General features: G+C 40.2%; 1 protein-coding gene across 2 annotated transcripts in view; it reads right to left on the bottom strand.

The window, feature by feature from the left end:
* Positions 1-19,572, bottom strand: part of ADAMTSL1 (ADAMTS like 1) — a 1,078,174-nt gene extending 1,058,602 nt beyond the window's left edge. For both annotated transcript variants that reach the window (XM_043891080.1, XM_043891079.1), the window contains exon 1: positions 19,260-19,572. In XM_043891080.1, the coding sequence (XP_043747015.1) occupies positions 19,260-19,346 (87 nt within the window). In that variant the 5' untranslated portion in view covers positions 19,347-19,572. The remainder of the gene's footprint in view (positions 1-19,259) is intronic.
* Positions 19,573-20,144: the final 572 nt, after the last annotated feature.

A 20,144-nucleotide genomic window follows, 5' to 3' on the forward strand; every position in this document is an offset into this window, starting at 1 on the left:
TTATCCATCATTAATGGATAGCAGTCAGTGTGTGTGAACTAGATGAAGGTAAATAGGAAAAATTTGGAAATTTTCTTCTGATAGTTTCTATTGTCTTAATTAAATAGGAATCTGTGAGTGGAAACAAGGAAGAAATTGTGGGAGGTTTGATCAGAGGAAAGAAATAAAATATTCATCTGCGGGAGTGAGAAAGTAGAGAGAAATGCAGAAGGATTCCTGAGCAGTCCAAGGGGCCCACTGGAGGACAGTGATCTTGAATTTAAAGCAATCACATTCGCCTGCACAGGTGGGGTTAACTTGAGTTAAGGCTTAGCCAAGTGAGTGCACCAAAGAGACAGGAAGAAAGAAACTGAGGGAGTGATTATCATGACTGGCCAAGGCATGGCTGGCTATTCCTTATTCAGCTGGCTAAGGAAGGCAGGTGAGTGAGGCATAAGGAAAACGTGGTGGAAATTAGGTCTTGTAGGTCCCAGTAGACTTGAAAAATTATGGAGTTGGGAACTCTGGAGGAAATAAATTGTGAAAAATAGGAATGAATTTTAAAGAGTAAAATACTCAAAACTGAGATTATGCGGGAATTACAATACTGTAAACACAAGACTCTGATACCCTCTGACCCATACAGGCTCAATAAACCTGACCCAGACGCCACACCCAGCTTGTCCTTAGGTTCAGTAGTGAGAGCAATAATTCCTCGTCAGCAGGCCCAAACAGAACATAAAACTCTCTGTCAAAGGCACACACTGCCAAGACCAAAGCCAGTCCCACAGCTGAGAAAGCCATTTTTACTGAAAATCATTTGGTGTCCTAACAGCAAAAGAATAAAGAATAAGAGGATGTTGAAACAGGACTTCCTGGGCAGTCTAGTGGTTAAGACTTCATCTTCCAGTGCAGGGGGTGTGGGTTCGATCCCTGGTGGGGGAGCTAAGATCCCACCTGCCTCATGGCCAAAAAAAAAAACAACACATAAAACATAAACGATATTATAACAAATTCAATGAAGACTTTAAAAATGGTCCACATAAAAAAAAATTCTTTAAACATAAGAGGATATTAAAACAGAAGTGACTTGAAGCAAACAACCCCCCAAAATGAAATAGAAGCAAATATCCTTGAAGTGCTTCTGGTGAAGATTCAATGATTGGCCACAAGAATATGCAAAAACTGTACATAAGTGAGGTAAGCTTGATAATAGCTCCCAAAGGTAAGTTTCTGTCATTCTCAATGACCGGACAAGGGGCCTTGGCAGATGTGAATACATTAAGGATTTTGAGATGCGGAGATTATCCCAGGTTATCCAACTAAGTCTTACAAGCCACGGCAAGAGAGAGGCAGAGAGAGGTTTGACACACACAAAAATGATAGGAAGACAGAAGCAGAGACCAGAATGATGAAGCGACAGCTAAGGAAGACCGAGGCACGGCTAGTAGACTCTGGTGGCTAGGAGAGGCAAGGAACTAACTGATTCTCTCGCAAAGTCTCTGGAGGGAGCATGGCCTTGCTGATACCCTCATTTTGGATTTCTGGTCTCCATAACTGCAAGAAAATACATTTCTCTCATTTTAAGCCACATAGTTTATGATAATCTATTATAAGCAGCCAAAGGAAATGCATACAGTTGAATCTAAAGTGTGTCTACTAAGCATGGTGCTAGGCAAGGCACTTTAGGAGGACCCAAGACAAGGTTTAGTTCTTTTCCTTAAAAATTTTGACTGTCTAGTTTAATGGCTATGAAAGAAGTGATCGATCAAGTCCAGAAAATAAGAAGTCAAGCCATTTCTAGATCTGTGTCCTTAAATGTGGGGAAGAGACCATACCATTTGACAAGAGGAGTTATCCTGTAGATAGAGAATTCCTGAATAAATTCCAAGGAGCTTGCCCTTTACTCATATTTGTTTCAAAATATATATATCACATGGAGACTAAGCTGTTGTAATAACCTGATTCCTTAGATCACTGTATTCAAAATGAACACATTTTCTGGGATAGCCTGTACAAAAGGGAATATACTAATCCCCACCCAACATAGAGAAGACTAAGAAAATGAATGAAATAAATTTAGCAGAAGGGATTCCTGTCATCTGTTTCTAAGTCTCAACTTCAGAAATCACTCACGAAACTAATGACTCTATAGGAGGAACCTTTACAACTCAGAGAGAACTCTCTATGGTCCCCTTCAATCCAAACTGCACTCACCCCTCAGCAGCCTTCTATCTGAAACAAAAGCAACTAGATGCAGAATGTGTAAGAGGTGGAAACTAACTGGCAAGTTGCTCAATGTCAAATTCAATCATTTCCCATGTTCCTTGAAAAACAGCCTCAAAGACCCACACATTCTACATTCAGCTCTATCTGTTCCACACCGTGGACCCACGCTGGAGCAATTGATGGGAGGTGGTGGCAGACCGCCCTGGAGGTGCCAGCCTTGGCTCTCAGCAGCTGCTGCTTTGGACTCATTACCAGTGGCAGCTAAACACACAATCGAGCGCAGCTGCAAGGAAGGCAGACTTGAGCTCACGGTTGGCTGACTGGCTCCTGAACTCTCACTCAGGAAGCATCCCTCTGACAGCCCGTTTCTACTTGGGGAAGACCTAGGACAAAAATCCAGCTGAAAACAGTACCCGCCAAACAGAGGGACATTTACAGCTCTTCATATGCAGATTCCAATTAAGTATAAGTTAAAGGCTTCCCTGGTGGCTCAGATGGTAAAAAAAAATCTGCCTGCAATTCAGGAGACCCCGGTTCCATCCCTGGATCTGGAAGATCTCCTGGAGAAGGAAATGGGAACACACTCCAGTAGCCTTGCCTGAAAAATTCCATGGACAGAGGAGCCTGGGTGGGTTACAGTCCGTGGGCTCGCAAAGAGTTGCACATGACTAAGTGACTCTCACACACACACACAAACACAAATACTCAAGTACTGCTGCTGCTGCAGGGGTTCTGCAGAACCATTTCTACCCAGCTCCTACATGCTGCCTTGTTCCAATTAAGACCTTTCTTTCTTTTTTTCCTTTTGGTAATTAAGACCCCTTTTTTTTCTCTTGGTAATATGGTTTTTTGTAATAGGAGTAGATGATGATTGTGCCCCCCAACCACCGTGCAGTCCTGCTGAGCCGCAAATCCTGGGATTTGGGAGTCTCCCGTCCAGTGCTGGCTGGAACTTGAGCATAAACCTTTCGTTTTTTAGGTATAAAAACAAGTATTTATTTAGAATAAGAAAACATATTACAAATTAACCAAAACTGAAAACTCATACTTAATCACAAAACTTGGTGTGATAACATTACTTCTTACTAACTATCTGATATATGTTAAACCTCCTTTCTAACGCTACCATGGCACTAAGAAGGATGCCAGCAGGACCTCACCAACCTGCTTTGGGGGTTAAGTTCACAGCTGTCAGAACTTTCTGATAATGTCAGTCAAACCCTTTTCAGCTTCAGCAGAAGCAGAGAAAGCAGGACAATGCTGACTTGAAACTGCATCTTATGCAAAAGGGAAAACCAAAGAGCTGAAAGGGGCAGGAGGTGGAAACTGCTGACATTTGTTGAAAAGCATTAAATTGGCCAATCAACCTGTTTGAAATTTTAGCATTTAAAATGTACAACCTTTGTCTATTTGGAGGTTAGAGGTGGTCCACAAATGCTGCGTTTTTTACCTTCCAGCTTTTCTAAAAGGACCACTAGGTTACAGAGTTAGATGGATGGTGAAGGGGGAAAAAAAAAAAGCAAAAAGCACAAGTCTCAAAAGCTGGTCAATAACAATGAAACAGAAGTTAACACAGCCACCCACCTAGGCCACTGAGCTCTGAATTCAGTCTCTTTCTGTGAAGGAGAAGAGCTGAGAGAGCAAACACAAACAGCATAAAAGAAACACCCGGACTCGTATTTCTGCTCCCACCCCCTGGCATAGGGAAGAACAGCAAACCAGGGGGGTGGCCAGGTAAGTCCCGGCCCAGATAAAAGCACCGTATCATGATTTTGTAGATCAATTACCAGTGCCTTGTGTTATTATGGACCAGACATGCAATAGGTCTTTTTTTTTTCTTTTAACAAACAGACACTATTTGATTAGTAGCCCCATGGGATGGAGAACTAGTTTTTATTTGTAGGACATCAAAAGAATAGGACTTATCAGGTGATCTGGGAACTGAAAACAGGTCTTTGGTTAAAAAAAATAAATAAAGGGTCCATTTTATTAATTACAGTGTTGCCAGCAGCCCAACCAGAACCCCACCTGGGCTTTCATTCAGCTGACAAGTTGCCAGACTGCACTCTCCTGAACACAGCTACACCAGGAGAGCCTGGTAAGATTAGTTCTTATTTAAATTGTTTTGTTCAGTTAGGTGTATATTAGCCCTTCTCTAACCTGAGCCCATTTCCCCTGATTTCAGTCCACCTTCTCTCTTTTAATTTTGAAAATGATGAAGCAGACAAAACCCTCTCTTAAAATAAAGCTCACATATTCCTATTTTTAGTGATTCCCGTTCTCGGCATCTTGGATTTGGCAAGGGCCCCCAAGTTTCTGAAAGGGATTTATAAATCCACGTACACCCAAATATCAACTACATACTTTACACATATGTATGACTTTCCAAGGATATGATGGAGGAGACCAGTTTACCTCCTGAATTCAGAGCTGTCTTCCCAGCCTCCCTGCCTAGGACGTGCAGTCATGTGGCTGGGTTCATGTCGGGGGATAAAAGGCATTGCAACCCTACTGGAGATCTGAGTCTGGTCAGGAATGCAAAAAATGGATGTGGGCAGGAGTGATGCATTCCACTCCCAAGATTACCCCAAGAAAACCTCCCATGCAATTCTCAACATTCTCCTCCACGCCTTCCATCCAGACACAGACACCAAGGTGACCTTGGAAGCCATGCATTATGGACAGCAAGTCCCCATCAACTGAGTCCCTGAATGGCTGCTTAGAACAGAACCTCTGCCTCCACTTCAGCCCTGCCAACTGGACTCATATATGAATAAGAAACAAACTATTTTATCAAAACACTGGTATTTCAGGATTTCATTGTTATAGGAACAACAGTTTCCTTACCTACTGTATGTTATAGCAGCTAGCATTTCCTATACCTCCTATATGTATACATATATAAAGCTGTTGTGATGAGCAATGTATAATTCATTTTAATTTTTTTTTATTTTGATCAGAACACAACATAAATGCATACATACATTTTAAAAAGCAATACCAAATTCAGAGTAGTTTTGTTTCATTGTGTATTTTCACAAAACACTTCATCAACCCTTTTTTCAACAATTCTACACGCTAACAATTTTGATTGTTGAGCAATCTCTTTCAACAATTCTACGAGCTAAATGTGATATATACAGAGGAAAGCCAGTCAGTCTCTGACCTCAAGTTTACAATACATTGGGATGTCAAACATATAAAAAAAATACAAATAAATGTATCCTTACAGCACTGTGAGAGAACAACAGCGAAGATCTAATATAGACTGGAGCAGGGGAGTTGGAGGAGGTTCTTCTAGAGCAGTGATATCTAAGGTGGAGAACAGATGTGTGAGTAGAAACTAATTAATAAAAAATTAAAAAATAGCCCTTCAGCAAAGAGAACAACTTGTGCAAAGGGCTCTAAAGTAGGAACAAGTTTGATGCCCTTGAAGAACAGAAAGGAACCTGTGGGGCTAGACAGGAGTGAACCAGGGGAGGTGGGGCAGGAAGGGGGAAGGGAGAGAAAAGAGGAGTTCAGTAGGAGATAGATCATGCCAGGCTTGAAGACCAGTAAGAATCAGTGATCTTAGTCTAAAGCATACACTCTCAACCAAAGGTGATAATGCCCTGTGAGGGGATAAAAAATTGGTTCCTGGGAGTGGGAGAGGAAAGGACTTAGATAATAAAATGGACTGAGGTTCTTCAAAGAGCCGCAGCACATGTAAACAGATCTGTTTGCCATGACCTTTAGAGGAAAAATAATGTGCGAGGCATATATTGTCACCTGTATGAGAAAAATGTTAAGATCTGCAGGTTACATGCAAGACAAAATACCAGAATCCATTGGCACTGTCGATTCAGTTGAACTTGCAGGAGAGTGGAGTGTCGCTCAGCTTTGTTGTAACCAATGGCAGAAGATCCCCAAAGTCAGCCTATTAGTTCAACATTTAAATAACTGTTTCCTGTCCCTTGTGAATGGTAAACTAGAAGTCCGAAGACAAAGAGGTTGCCTCTCTTTTGTATAGCAAAAGCAGCACAGATAAAGCAAAATAAAATACCAATGTTCCCAGCAATATTATTCACAATGGCCAAAAGGTGGAAGCAACCCAAGTATTCATCGACAGTTGTACAGAGAGACAAAATATGGTAAAGAAACACAATGGAGTATTACCCAGCCTTAAAAATGAAAGCAAGCCTGCCACAGGGTACAACATGGATGAAACTTGTGGACATTATGCTAAGAGAAATAAACCACAGAAAGATAAATACCATATAATCCCACTTACATGCGGCAACTAGAATGGTTAAATCCATAGAGACAGAATATAGAATAATATTGCTGAGATGGGGGACGGAAATGGAAAGTCATTATTTAATAGGTACAGTTTCAGTTTTGCAAGATAAGAGAGTTCTGTACAGTGGTTACATAATGATGCAAATGTACTTAATACAACTATACTTCACATTTAACCATTAAGATGGTAAATTTTATTATATTTAACAGTTATAATTTTTTAATTGGAGAAGTCAAAGTTAATTCTAAGTGGTTTTACAGTAATGTCAAAGACCGTCTGTTCACATATATACACACAAGCAGAAAACTTAAAAGATCTAGGTCCCATCTTAGAAGTCTGAAAGTTTAGCAAAACTAATGAGGTTGAAACAAAAGCAAGAAAAAGAATATTCTGGATTCATGATAACATTAGGTTATACTGTCAACTCTCTTGAATTCGATTTGGCCAATAAAACGTGAGCAGACACAATCATCTATCACTGAGTGGAAGCATTTAATTGTCAGAGCAAGGCAGAGCTAAACTCGCCCTTCCCTGCCCCGACAGCCATGGAAACACAGGACGGAGTTGCGGTCAGCATGGATTCCTCAGCGCACACAACGGGCCGTGCCTTCCTGACAACCCGCATGAGACGCATGGCTTAGATGTGTTAAGCCACTAGGATTTGGGGGTTGTTTGTTACCACAGCCTCATCTAACCCATCCTGACTAATGTAGAGTTCAAAAAATAAAAAAGGAATATGGGAATGTGAATTTCAGTTTAACCAATAGATACTCCTTAATGGTAAAAATCTTTTATTTCACTGCAACTGATTTCTGAAAGAAAATTCACAATGATCATTCTTCATTAAGCACACCAGATATTAGCAGGAAAGGAAACATCTTTCCTCCATGTGTAGGACGCCATCACAGACTGCATGACTCAGCGGAGAGCACGGGCCTGTTTTGTTTGGCCAGATTGTGATAGAGATGCGGGGGACATCCTAAAGAATAGGCACATGACATAGTTCCTTCCTCCCCTCCAAGAACGTAGCAACGGTTGCTACATCACACTTGGGTAGAGAAGGTGTTCGGCGGCACGTCCTCCCCCTTTCAACAAGTGTCAAGTTCCTGAATGCTTTGGACAGTTTTCTAAATAAGTATCTGTTAATCTTCCAGGGGCATGTGACTCGAGGAGAAAATACACAGAAGCCAGTTTCCAGAAGGTTATGTGTGGGGGTGGGGGGGGTTGGGGGGGAATATGTGGAAGGGCAGAGGGTTTTCCCTTCCCTTCATCCCCCAATCATTCTTCAGCAGCAGGCTAAGTGACTGGGAGCTGAGGCTATTCCCAAACATCTGAAAACCATTTATAAAAAAACAGAGGTTACAACAAATAAAGACACTTTAAGCTGGTGGTTCATATCTTTAGTTCATGATGTAACTAGACACTAAAATAATAGTGTATGCTCTGGTGGGAAAAAAAAATCACTGAACTGAGTTCTGAAATGCACGGTCCACTCCCATCTCTCTCACTAACAGACTGGGACGTGTCGCTCAACTTCCTCAGACCTTACTTCTCTCCTCCATAAATAAGATAGACCAGACCAGTGTTTCCTGAAATGTGGTCTTTGGTCAGACTGTATCTGGGAATCCTCTATGGCAGGGGTCCCCAACCTCTGGGACTAAAAGCCTGATGATCTGAGGTGGAGTTGATGTAATAATAATAGAAATAAAGTGCACAACAGATGTAATGTGCTTCAATCATCCAGAAACTATCCCACCCCTCCCCCATGGCCCCTGAAAACATTGTCTTCCACAAAACTAGTCCCTGATGCCGAAAAGGTTGGGGACTGCTGCTCTTTGGGTGAGGGGAAAGGGGTATCTGTACCAAAGACACATTCCGCAGACACATCTTTTTCTATGGAATCCAAATCTCCAAGAGTGAGACCCAGGAATTGGTTTTTCAAAATTTCTCAGTTTCTAATCCCAGGTGTGTGGTTCAATAGTTTCAGTGACTCTTTGCAACCCTACGGACTATAGCCCACCAGGCTCCTCTGTTCATGGGATTCTCTAGGCAAAGATACTGGAGTGAGTTGTTACACCCTTCCTCCAGGGAATCTTCCCAACCCAGGGATCAAACTTTTGTCTCTTGAAGCTCCTGCATTGTAGGCAGACTCTACACACACACATACGTGTGTGTGTGTGTTTATAAATGAATAACTTTGGTGTATAACTGAAACCAACAACAATTTTTTTGTAAAGTTTCTCAGCTTCTAGTTGCACAGCCTAAATCTTTGGGTGATCTTTGGAACTGTGCAGAAGACCAAACTGACTTATGCACAATGACGTTTCTCAACCAAGAGACTAAAGAATCTCTAAGGCCCCTTCTGGTTTTGTAATGCTATAGACATGAGTAGAAATGAAAAGAAATATGTATCTCCTGCACCACCCATTTATCCCCTCCAAAAAATAAAAATAAAGAAAGAAAAAATGCTTAATTCTCTACATAGAGATCATCCTGGTACAAAATAAAATATTAAAACTGATATGGTATTACACACTAGCCATTCAAAACTACTTCCCCATTCATTTTGCCTCGTCTCCCTTCCTCACCACAAAAAGGCCTGAGCCTCAATTGCACCTTAGAGAATAAATTTTAATACCACATATGATATTTTAAGGCCAGATCTTTACATCATGTTAACTCCATGTTCTCTCATAAAACTGTTTCCAAACATGAACATCAAAATTTGTAAAACAATAAAATATTTCTGTGCTGTATCTGAACAAATAGGTTAGACTATTTTTTTAAGCAAAGAATGTGAAATACAGTTATTGAAAGGCTGAAAACTAAAATATAAAAACGAGGATGGAGAGAGTACCCATTACTGCGTTTGGCAACTAAGAGGCAATCAGTTAGCATGGATTCTCTTCCCTGGAAAAAGTCTGACTCTCTAGTTGCAGAGACGGTCAGTAAACCCAGAAGTAGAAGCTCAGTCTTAGGAACTCAAACCTAAGTATCTGTTTTCTAATACTGACCAAAGTTTTACTTACACTGGGAAACAAAACATATGAGTCACTGAAAAGTGAGCATAATAACCAGAACGATCTTTAATGGGATTTGGAAATGGATCAAGACAGGAAAATAGAAATAATGAAAGAGAATAAATAGTGCTAACTTCCAGTTAAACATGGCAGGTTGAACACTATTTTTTTCCCCATTCTCTCCCAAATGTCTGCTAAAATAACAGTAAATAAATAAAAATGACAAGAGAACTGGAAAGGACACAATAGCAGACAAAAGATGCCAATAAATTTTTGTAATATGGAAAGCTGGTGGAGGAATTGTAACTGACTGAACAGAACTGTGCCTGAAACAGGATATAATGATGGGAAGCAAGACCATTTGGCCTGTAAAAGCTCAGAAAGGCTTCAGACATGGAGGCACCTGATGCTGCCAAAGATGGAACTGAAGTTTTGGCTACAACTAGAAAGAGTGTGTTTAATGTTATCAAACAAAGACTGCTGAATAGTAAAACTGAGAAAATCTTTTAGAAAGTATAACAAAAAGATAACAATAAAGACAGTAGATTTTAAGAAATGTATGGTCGATCCAAGAGGCTTAATAATTGACTGAAAGGAATTAAAAAAAAAAAAGGCAAACACATACAAGGTTGGCATGAAACTTATCAAAGACATATGAAAATAAATATATCCCAATCTGAAGGATTTAGATCAACTGAAGGTCCATGAAGACCCTAGCGCACTGAATTCAAATAATCTACACCAAGGCACAGCATCTTGAAACTGTGGTTCAGAGGTTGGCATATAATGACCTGGGGTCCAAATCAGGCTCACCCCCATTTTTGTAAATAGTTTATTGCAACTGTTTACTTGGAACAACCAGGGTCACTCATTTCTGTATTGTCTATCACAGCTTTCCTGATGGGGCTTCCCAGGTGCCACTAGTGGTAAAAAATCTGCCCCTCAGTGCAGGAGACAAGAGAGAACCAGGTTTAAACCCTGGGTTGGAAAGATCCCCTGGAGGAGGGTATGGCAACCCACCCCAGTATTCTTGCCTGGAGAACCCCATGGACAGAGGAGCCTGGCGGGCTACAGTCCACAGGATCACAAAGAGTCAGACACAGCTGAATCAACTTAGCACATACACATGCTTTCCTGCTGCAATGGGCAGAGTTTAGTGGTTGTAGCAGAGACAGTATACTACACAAAGCCTAAAATATCTTCCGAAGGGAAATTAATTATGTTTGCACAAAATCTTGCACATGGATGTTTATGGTAGCGATATTTGTAAGAGCCCAAAGGTGGAACAACCCAAATGTCCATCTGGATACAAATGGGTAAACTAAATACTATATATCCATACAGTGAAATATTATTATCAGAAATACTGATACATGCTATAACTTGGAAGAACCTTGAAAACATGCTAAGTGAAAGAAGCCAGTCCTCCAAATTCACATATTACATGATTCCATTATATAACTGCATTGACACAAAAATCCAGAGTAGGGAAATCTACAAAGAAAGAAAATATATTATGGTTGTCTGGGATTGGTGAGTGGTGGAGAGTAAGGGTAAGCTCTTGTACAAAGTTTATTGGGGTTTTTTTAGGTGACCAAAATTTCTAAAATTGACTGTGATGGTACACATATCTGTGAACATAATAAAAATTACTGAATTAAACACTTTAAAGGGGTGAATTGTATGATATATATATCTCAAAGCTATTTTAAGGGAAATATATAAGAAAAATAGAATAACAATATACTATTTGGCACACTGTAGTTATTACAAAATAGTAATACTGACCCCTGGATCTTTAAAATGTGATAAAATATTATGAAAGAATAATAAAAGGAGAATGAGAAAGAGAATTAGGAAATCACACCATAATGAAAATTTAATAAAATATAATAAATCACATTAAGGAATGCTGAAATAACAAAGGCACTATATTAAAAACACAAGGAATTAAAATGGCTATCTAATATTAATATAACCAAATGCAAAGTTGATTTCAGGACACAGACTATTACCATGGATAGATAAGGTCATTTTTAATAATGACGGAAGGGTTAAATTTGCCAAAAAGACAATAATTCTAAATGCTTATATAACAGAGATTCAGGACAAATAAAGCAAAAACTGATAGAACCACAAAGAGATATAAACAGACAAATCCACAATGGTAGATGGAGACTGTGATATATCTCACTCATAATTGATACTATAAGTATATCAGTAAAGATGTAGAATATTTTAATAATACTCTCAACCAACTTGACCTAAATGACACTTATAGAGTATTCTACCCAACAACTAAACCAATCGGGAAAATTTAGAAGAAACATATTCGTAGGAAGTTTAATTTTTTTTTTCAAATACACATAGAATATTTACCAAGACAGATTATATTCTGGGCCATAAAACAAACGTCAATTAACTTAAAAAGATTCAAGTATTCTCTGAACATACTGGAATTAAAAGTAAATAATCCAAGTATATCTGGAAAATCTCCAAATATTTAGAAACTAAACAATTCATTTCAAAATACCCATGGGTCAAAGAGGAAATCAAAGGGAAATAAAGTATTTTCAAGTGAAGAAAAATGAAAACACATTTATGATATGCCACTAAAATAGCACTGAAGAAAAAATTTTATTACTAGAAATCTTTGTTGGAAAACAACAAAAAAAAAGGCCTTATATTAATGACCTCAGCATTACCTTGATACCATAAGAAACTAGAAAAGTAAGAACTTATGAAATGAAAAATAGCAGAAGGCAGAAAATGTGTCATTTTTAGTGTAAAAATCTTACATATTTCTGTTTTCTATTAAGAAAACAGAACAATGAAGGAAATCTAGGAAATCAAGGCTGGTTCTTCAAAACCTATAAAATTTTTTAAGGCACTAAGCAGATTGATACTCGAGTATTCTTGCCTGAGAAATCCCATAGGCAGAAGAGCCTGGCAGGCTACAGTCCATGGGGTCAAAAAGAGTCAGACACAACTTATTAACTAAACCACCGCCACTTCCAAGCAGACTGGTAAAGAATAAATATATAAACAGTATCAGAAATGAAAGAGGTGACACAACTCCATGTGCTAATATTAAAAACATAATAAAGGAGCATCATGAACTACTTTATGCCAATAAATTCAACAACTGAAATGAAATAGACAAATTCATGAAAGATACAAACTACCAAACCTAACTCAAGATGGAATATTAATAGATAACATGAATGGCCCTATATCTACTTAAGAATTTAAATTTGAAGTTAAAAATCTTCACACTAAGCCAACTCCAAGTCCAGATAGTTTCTCCAGTGAATTCTACAGAACAATTAAGAAAGAAATCACACACAATTTCTTCCAAAACATAAAAAGAAAAGAGTATTTTAACCCTGATACTAAAACAGACAATAACATTGCAAGAAAATAAAACTACTGAACAATATTATACATGGACATAAACACAAGTTATAATCAAAATTTGGTAAATCAAACCCAACAATATAGAAAAAGGGTAATATATTGTCACCACATCAAGCTTATCCCAGGAGTGCAAAATGGGTTTAACATTCAAAAATCAATTGATATAATTCACTATATTAATAAACTAAAAAGGAAAAGTCATATAAAATATTTGCAGAAAAATCACTTGACAGAAATCCAACATTCATCTCTGATTAAAAAAAAGAAAAACTCTCAGTAAACAAAGAACAAGATGAATTCTGATAAAAGACATTTTCTAAAAAACCTACATGTAACATCACACTTAATGTTGAAATATTGAATTATTGTTCCTTAAGATTGGGAGTAAGCAAGGATATCTGTTCATACCACTTCTATTCAATTGTGAACTGGAGGTGCTAGCTAATGTTATTAAATAGGAAAACAAAATGAAAGACATTCAAACCGGGAGAGAATAACTGTTTTTATTTGCATATGACATGATCATATGTGTAGAAAATCTGATAGAATATACCAAAAAACTGCTACAACCACTATGCAAAGTTGCAGAAGATAAAAACAATACACAAAAATCAATTGTTTTTATAAATTAACAAGGAAAAATCAGAAATGAAAATTTTTTGAAAGTGGCATTTAAAAGAACATCAAAAATATGAAATATTTAGAATAAATCTGACAGAAATATGTCAGATTTTTATACTAAAAATGACCACATATTGCTTAGAGAAATAGAGACCTAAATAGATAGAGGTTTATCATGCTCAAGAATCATGAAACTCAACATTGTTAACAGACTATGTCATTCAAAATAGATCTATAGATTAAAATACTCCCAATCAAATCCTTGAATGCATTTAAAAAAAAGTTCATAAACTCACTCTAAAATTTATAATATATATTATATTTAAATCAATATCCTTGAAAATGCAGGACAAAGTCAGATAAATCACACTTCCTCAGTTCAAAATTTATTGTGAAGCTACAGTACTCAAGATCATGGGATACTAGGATAGCAACAGAAATACAGTTCACCAGAACAGAATAAAGAATCTAAAAAATAGTCCCATGTAGACAGACAACTGATTTTTAACAAAGGTACAAAGGCAATTCAGTGGAGAAAGGATAGTCTATTTAAAAAATCTTGCTTAAAACAACTGAAAATCCATGGATGAAAAAGTGAACTTTGACCCATATCTTGCACCACATACAAAATTAACTCAAAATTGCACATAAACTGAATGTGAGACATAAAAAATTTTAAGGAAAAAAAACCTGTGTGATCTTATGATCTTATTTCTTAAGAATAAAAGCAAAACTACAATTTACCAATAAACAATAAATTTAACTTCATAAAAATTATAAACTTCTGCCCATCAATATACCATATCGAGAAAATGAATGAAAAGACAAGCCACAGCCTGGGAGAAAACATTTGCAAATGATACATCTGATAAAGGAGTTACAGCCAGAATACATAAAGAATTCTCACAACAGGAGGAAAAAACCCAATGAGAAAAAGATAAAATATCTGAATATACATTTTGCCAAAAATGTTACAAATATTCTAAATAAAACCATGAAAAAAAAAAATGATCTACATCATCAATAATTAGGGAACTGCTCATTAGAACTCAGAACAAGCTACTAGTACACCAATTTGCATGGCTAAAGTCAAAGCCTGACCTCAGCAGGTGCTGGCAAAGATGCAGAGGAATGGTATATTGCAACCTTCTGAAAAACTGGCAATCTCTTAAAAAGTTAAACATATACCTACCAATGATTCAGTCATCCCACTTTTGAAACAAAACTACAGGTCCATGCAAAGACATATAAACATATCTTTATAGCAACTTTCTTTGTAAAGCCAAAAACTGGAAACACACAGTCCATAAATAGGTGAATGCTGATGGACAACAAAGTATAATATTTCCACACAATGTAACACTACTTAGAAACAGAAAGAAACAAATTATTGGGAACATGCTGCAGCATGGATCAACTCAAAAAAAAAAAAAACAAAAACAAAAACCTATGCAGAGTGGTAGGAAAAAAAAAGACCAGATCATAAAAAAGGAGGGGGGAGAGGTAATCTACTCTGATTTCATTTACATAAAATTTGAGAAAATGCAAACTATAGTTACAGAAAGTAGAGCACCATTTGCATGGTGATTTAGGGTGTGAGGAAGGGTGGCAGGAAGGGATCACCATTTAGAAAGATGGTAACGATGACCCTATATGTGAGACAGCAAAAGAGACACAGATGTATAGAACAGTCTTTTGGACTCTGTGGTCTCCCACAGGCAGGGTGGAATGATTTGAGAGAATGGCATAGAAACATGTATGTTATCATATGGGAAACATCGCCAGTCCAGGTTCGATGCATGAGACAAGTGCTCAGGGCTGGTGCACTGGGATGACCCTGAGGGATGGGATGGGGAGGGAGGTGGGAGGCGGGTTCAGGATGGGGAACACATGTACACCCATGGCGGATTCATGTCAAAGTATGGCAAAAAACCACTACAGTATTGTAAAGTAATTAGCCTCCAATTAAAAAGAAAAAGAAAAAAGAAAAAAAAAAGGGTAATGAGGAAACTTTGCGGTGTCACAGGTGTATGTATATATATATATATCAAACTTAGTAAACTGTATACTTAAAATATGTGCAACTTACTGTATGTCAAATAACTCAAAATACTATAAAACAAAAAGAAAAAATGTTGTCTTTGTTACATGGGATCTGACGTTAGGAGAAAGGTTAGGGAAGAAACAGGGCAAGAAGCTGCTTTATTTCTTTATAAGCCCTTATTAATATTTTTTAACCACGCAAAATTATTATCACAGTAAAAATAAAAAATAAAACAAGAGCAAGAACATATAAGAGAACAATAAAAGAGACAAGAAAATGTTTCCTTCAAGGTCTTTAGTTGAAAGTCAGGTGCCGGCAAACACACAAATTCCTTCCAACCATCCTGTTTCTAACCTCATTACCAAATTCCTAACAAGGGTAGGATTTAGAATACCACAGAAAGTCAAAATATTCAATGTTAGTATTTGAATAAACTATCACTGGCATGCCACCATAAGAACATGAATTGCCACTAAGTGACATTTTTAAGCAATAGTAATGGATTTGTGCTGATCTAGCCACAATCCTCTCCAACAACCTTGTTTATTTTTACAGTGGATTGCTGCAGATGGCTTGTAGAAATCATTAAGTAGTTGGTAACCTCTAGTGGTTAAAACAGTTAATTATGTACTTCCTTACCTGGGAGCAATTTGGGCAATGGGATGAATTTGAGTTCAGCTGATGAAGTGAAATTGATATCAGTAAAATAATCAGTTTCTTAAGAACCCAAAGAGTGAGCTACCTTCCAGTTGCACAGGAAAAGAATTGGGTTAGGAGGGTAATTCAATCAGGACCAAAGAGGAATAACCCCTGAAAGCAGAAATTCAGTGAGAAGACAGGAGAAATGCTGAAATTTCTGAATAATTTTTATTTGCATTAAAATTGTTCTTTGGACTCTGATAATATAACTTAGGTGTAATTCGGTTCAGGGAGCCAGAACCTCTTAAGCAAAGAGCCTCCTTTAACTATGGGTCCAATATATACGAGAGTTTTGATAAGTCTAGTAGTCATGCCTTCATGTACTGAGTGCTCTGAAGAAAAAAACATTTAAAGAATGTATAATATAAACTCCAAACAGTGTTCCAATCCTTTGGCACTGGCTATTGATTTGATTTCTTCTTGATTTGATACTAAGTATCCTCAAGTTTCCAGTCTGTTAAATTCACTGATAAGGTATAAAATTCATGTAGTTAAAAAAAAAAAGTGTTAAATTGTGTTGCAAGATCAGCTGCTTCTGACCAACACCTAAGTATTAACATATCTAAAGTGTACTGCATTCAACAAGAATACAGAACCCATCTACCACTTTAAACCCTCTGCTATCCCTTCCCTGACAAGTTTAGTCAGGCTTCTCACATGTGGATAGCAGCCCTGCCAAGTGGAACAAGAAAAAGTCATTTGAAATTAAACAATAAACCACTTCACACACACACACACACACACACACACACACACACACACACGGCTCAAATCTGCTTTCGTCATCTTCACCCAGAAGAAAGTTGGTTGAAAAGTAAGGAGGAACAGGTGTGTAACACTGGGAAAATCAGTTTGTCCTGAATGTCAAGAGGGCACCAAATAACTTGAAATAGGTCTAAACAAGTCTAGTGTTTAAAATACATGTATATATGTGTGTGTGTGAATAGATATATATAAATAGGCAGCCTGTTGAAGTATATTTTTAAAAACCACCACCAACAAATACACAAGTCTAAAAAACTACTTCATGCATCTTTGCATATTCTTTAGCATCTTGGCTGGTTTCAAATATTACCAGATAGTTTACCAAAATATCAAGGATAAGGCAGGATTTCTACCTTTATGATTATTTTAAAGCAAGACACAAGGTGTTCAGTGTTGAATTGGGTTAGATGCCAACCTGCCTGGTGTTGTTAGTTCCTTCTAGAACACAGGCCAACACCCTCATTTTACAGATAAAGAAATAGAAGGTTAAGGGCCTTGACTAAAATGACACAGCTAGTTAGGGACAGAGCCAAGACTGGAAGCTGCATGTTAACCCTCTCTCCCCTGGCATGTCTATTAGGCCCTCTTCACAGTTCTCCCTTGAGTTTCCTTTTGGGCTGATGACTGCGTTAGAACAGGTCACCGTAAGGCAGGTCATTCTGACACCATGGTTTTCAACCCAGCTGCATAATATAATCACCTGGGAGCTTTATAAGCCCCAGTGTTCCACCTCATCATCATATACCCCTCAAGGATACTGATGCAATTCAGCTGGGGTGGGAGCCTGGTCCCAGGAGTATCTAGAGCTCTCATAGGCAATCCTAACATGCAACCACCTCTGAGAAGGCCTGCCAGTGGAGCAAGGCATTTTGGGAATAAACTGGCTCATAATTAAGACAAGGTTTTGCAAGGGTTTTTCTGGGCTCCAATCTAAGCAGGTGTTCCCTGTTGAAAATCTCTATCACTTCTTAGCCTAGTGTCTGCCTGTCAGGTTCCATTGGGCTCTGGGCCCTTCTTAGCCCTCATTCTTGGTCCTTGCTCATCCTCTAAAAGTTCACCATTGCAATCAAAATGATCATTAAAATAGAAATCTGAAAACAAGTTTCAGAAACTGTTAACTAAAAGCGAAGGAAGGAAATCCCCCGATTTGGACAAGTCTCCATAAGCAAAACAGAGGAAAGGGAGGCTATCTGGCGATAATTCCGGCCAAGAGTACTTGGGCATTTTCCCAGAATTACCCAAGTAATCCTGTGAAAAGCAAATCTGTGTAGGCTAAATTATGTACAAACTGCCTAAATCATGAGTTTTAATCAAAAGTTACCTGACTCTGGAAATTGTGAAAGCCAAGGACACCACACGCATCACGGGGTATGAATGACCCCCGCCCCCTTCCCCAAAGCAGCTCTCTCCAGGGTCTTTGCTGTAATAAACCAGAGCCAAGCCAACTGTGAATTAGACAACCCTTCCAGGGCTCTTCTGCTGTGCCTCGGGGCCAGAGCCCACCCAGTCAAGAGAATTCAGTTCCTACAACCCATCTGGCTTGGGAGAAAACTCTAGGAGTATGTGAAGGGGGCGTGGTGAGGGCAAGCACCCCTGCACCAGCCACCACGACCACCTATTCTCCACTGCAGAGCATCATGAGCCCACCTGGTCTGCCATCTGCACACCTTACAACCGCCCCCGACTCCACCGGACGCAGGTGGCCCTAAGGTGACAATGTCAGAAGTTTACTGAGCCCGAGGAAGAACAGAAATGAGGAGTGTCCCAGCGTCCGAGCCTTCCCAGAGCCGCCTCAGCCTCCGCCGAGAGAGAGAAGGGCTTTTGAAGGACTGACTGTCCAGAAGGGTTGCGGGGTCCCGGGCTCCCTGGGACAGGGCCGCACCCAGACTCAGGCGCCACCTCTTCGCCTCGACTCTGCCCAGCTGGAGGCAGGACCAGGGCGTGGCGGGAAGCCGGGACGCGGCCCCAGGAGGCTGGGCAGAGACTCAGCTCAGGGGCTGATGCCGCCAGCTCCAGGATTGCCGAGGGGGGCCGCCTTAGCCCCAACCCCGCGCCACCTGTCCCAGCTCGGGTGGCAGCGCAACCCTAGGACAGTCCCTGGCCAGAGAGCGCGCGCCCCAAGCTATTTAGCACTTCCCGCAGTAGCGCAGCCTAAGAGAAAGTTACCAGGAGGGCGAGGGGACACAAGACGCGCAAACTGCCCTACCTGTCCGGCGACGCAGAGCAGGCACCAGGTGCCTCCGAGGATGCGGGCCAGGAGCCCCGAGCGCTGGGGCACAGCCAGCCGGGCCATGGTCCCCCAGCGTGGAGGGCGGGGAGTCCTGGAAGAGACCCCACCCCGCAAGCAGTAGCCGCGTCCCGCGTGGGCTGCGGGGCTCCGCGTCTGCGGGCTGACGCGGGACGTGAGCCTGCGGGGCAGGGCTGAGCTGGAGCGGCCGCGCGTGCTCCGAGCCTCCCTACAGCCGTGGAGCCGGCGGCTTTGAATGGGAGCGCGTGCGCTGGGGGTGGGGGCGTTATTTGTGAATGTGCTGCTTGTCTTGGCTCCGGATGGTTCGCGCTCCCCCTCCCCCCCCCCCCAGCACCCCCTCCGGCTCCTGCTCCTCCCCTCCTGTGTCAGCCCAACTAAGGCGGGGAGCGCAGACACCCAGCCGCCCCGGCAGCGACCGTGTGCGCGCTTCGGGAAACCCGAGCGGAGCTAGGCGCTGGTTCTATTTATTTATTCTTTTTAAAGGCCGGGGTGAGTAGTCTTGCGTGGCACACCTTGCTCATGTTGGGAATGCCTCCCTGCCTGTCCTGGGAGCGTGCAGGATGAGAAGTGAAGACTTTCCCCGGATGCTGGCGCTTTCCCGGGAACGAGTCCGGAGAGCCAGTACGTCTTCCCTAGAGCTCCGCGCGCTTCTACCGCCCTGGGAACCACGCAAGACCTTCAGGGAGTGGGGAAGTTTGTGTGGGGGGCAGCGGGGGTGAGTTTCTTAATCTCAAGAGCCCACATAATGGTTTGGGGAACCAAACTCTGGGCGCGCAGAGAGATTCTCCCGTGGAGTTAATTTGTTTTGCATCCTGGGTCTGGGATCCCCAACACCTAGGTAGG

The sequence above is a fragment of the Cervus elaphus genome, chromosome 29, assembly GCF_910594005.1.
Source record: "Cervus elaphus chromosome 29, mCerEla1.1, whole genome shotgun sequence".
Taxonomy (NCBI): Eukaryota; Metazoa; Chordata; class Mammalia; order Artiodactyla; family Cervidae; genus Cervus; species Cervus elaphus.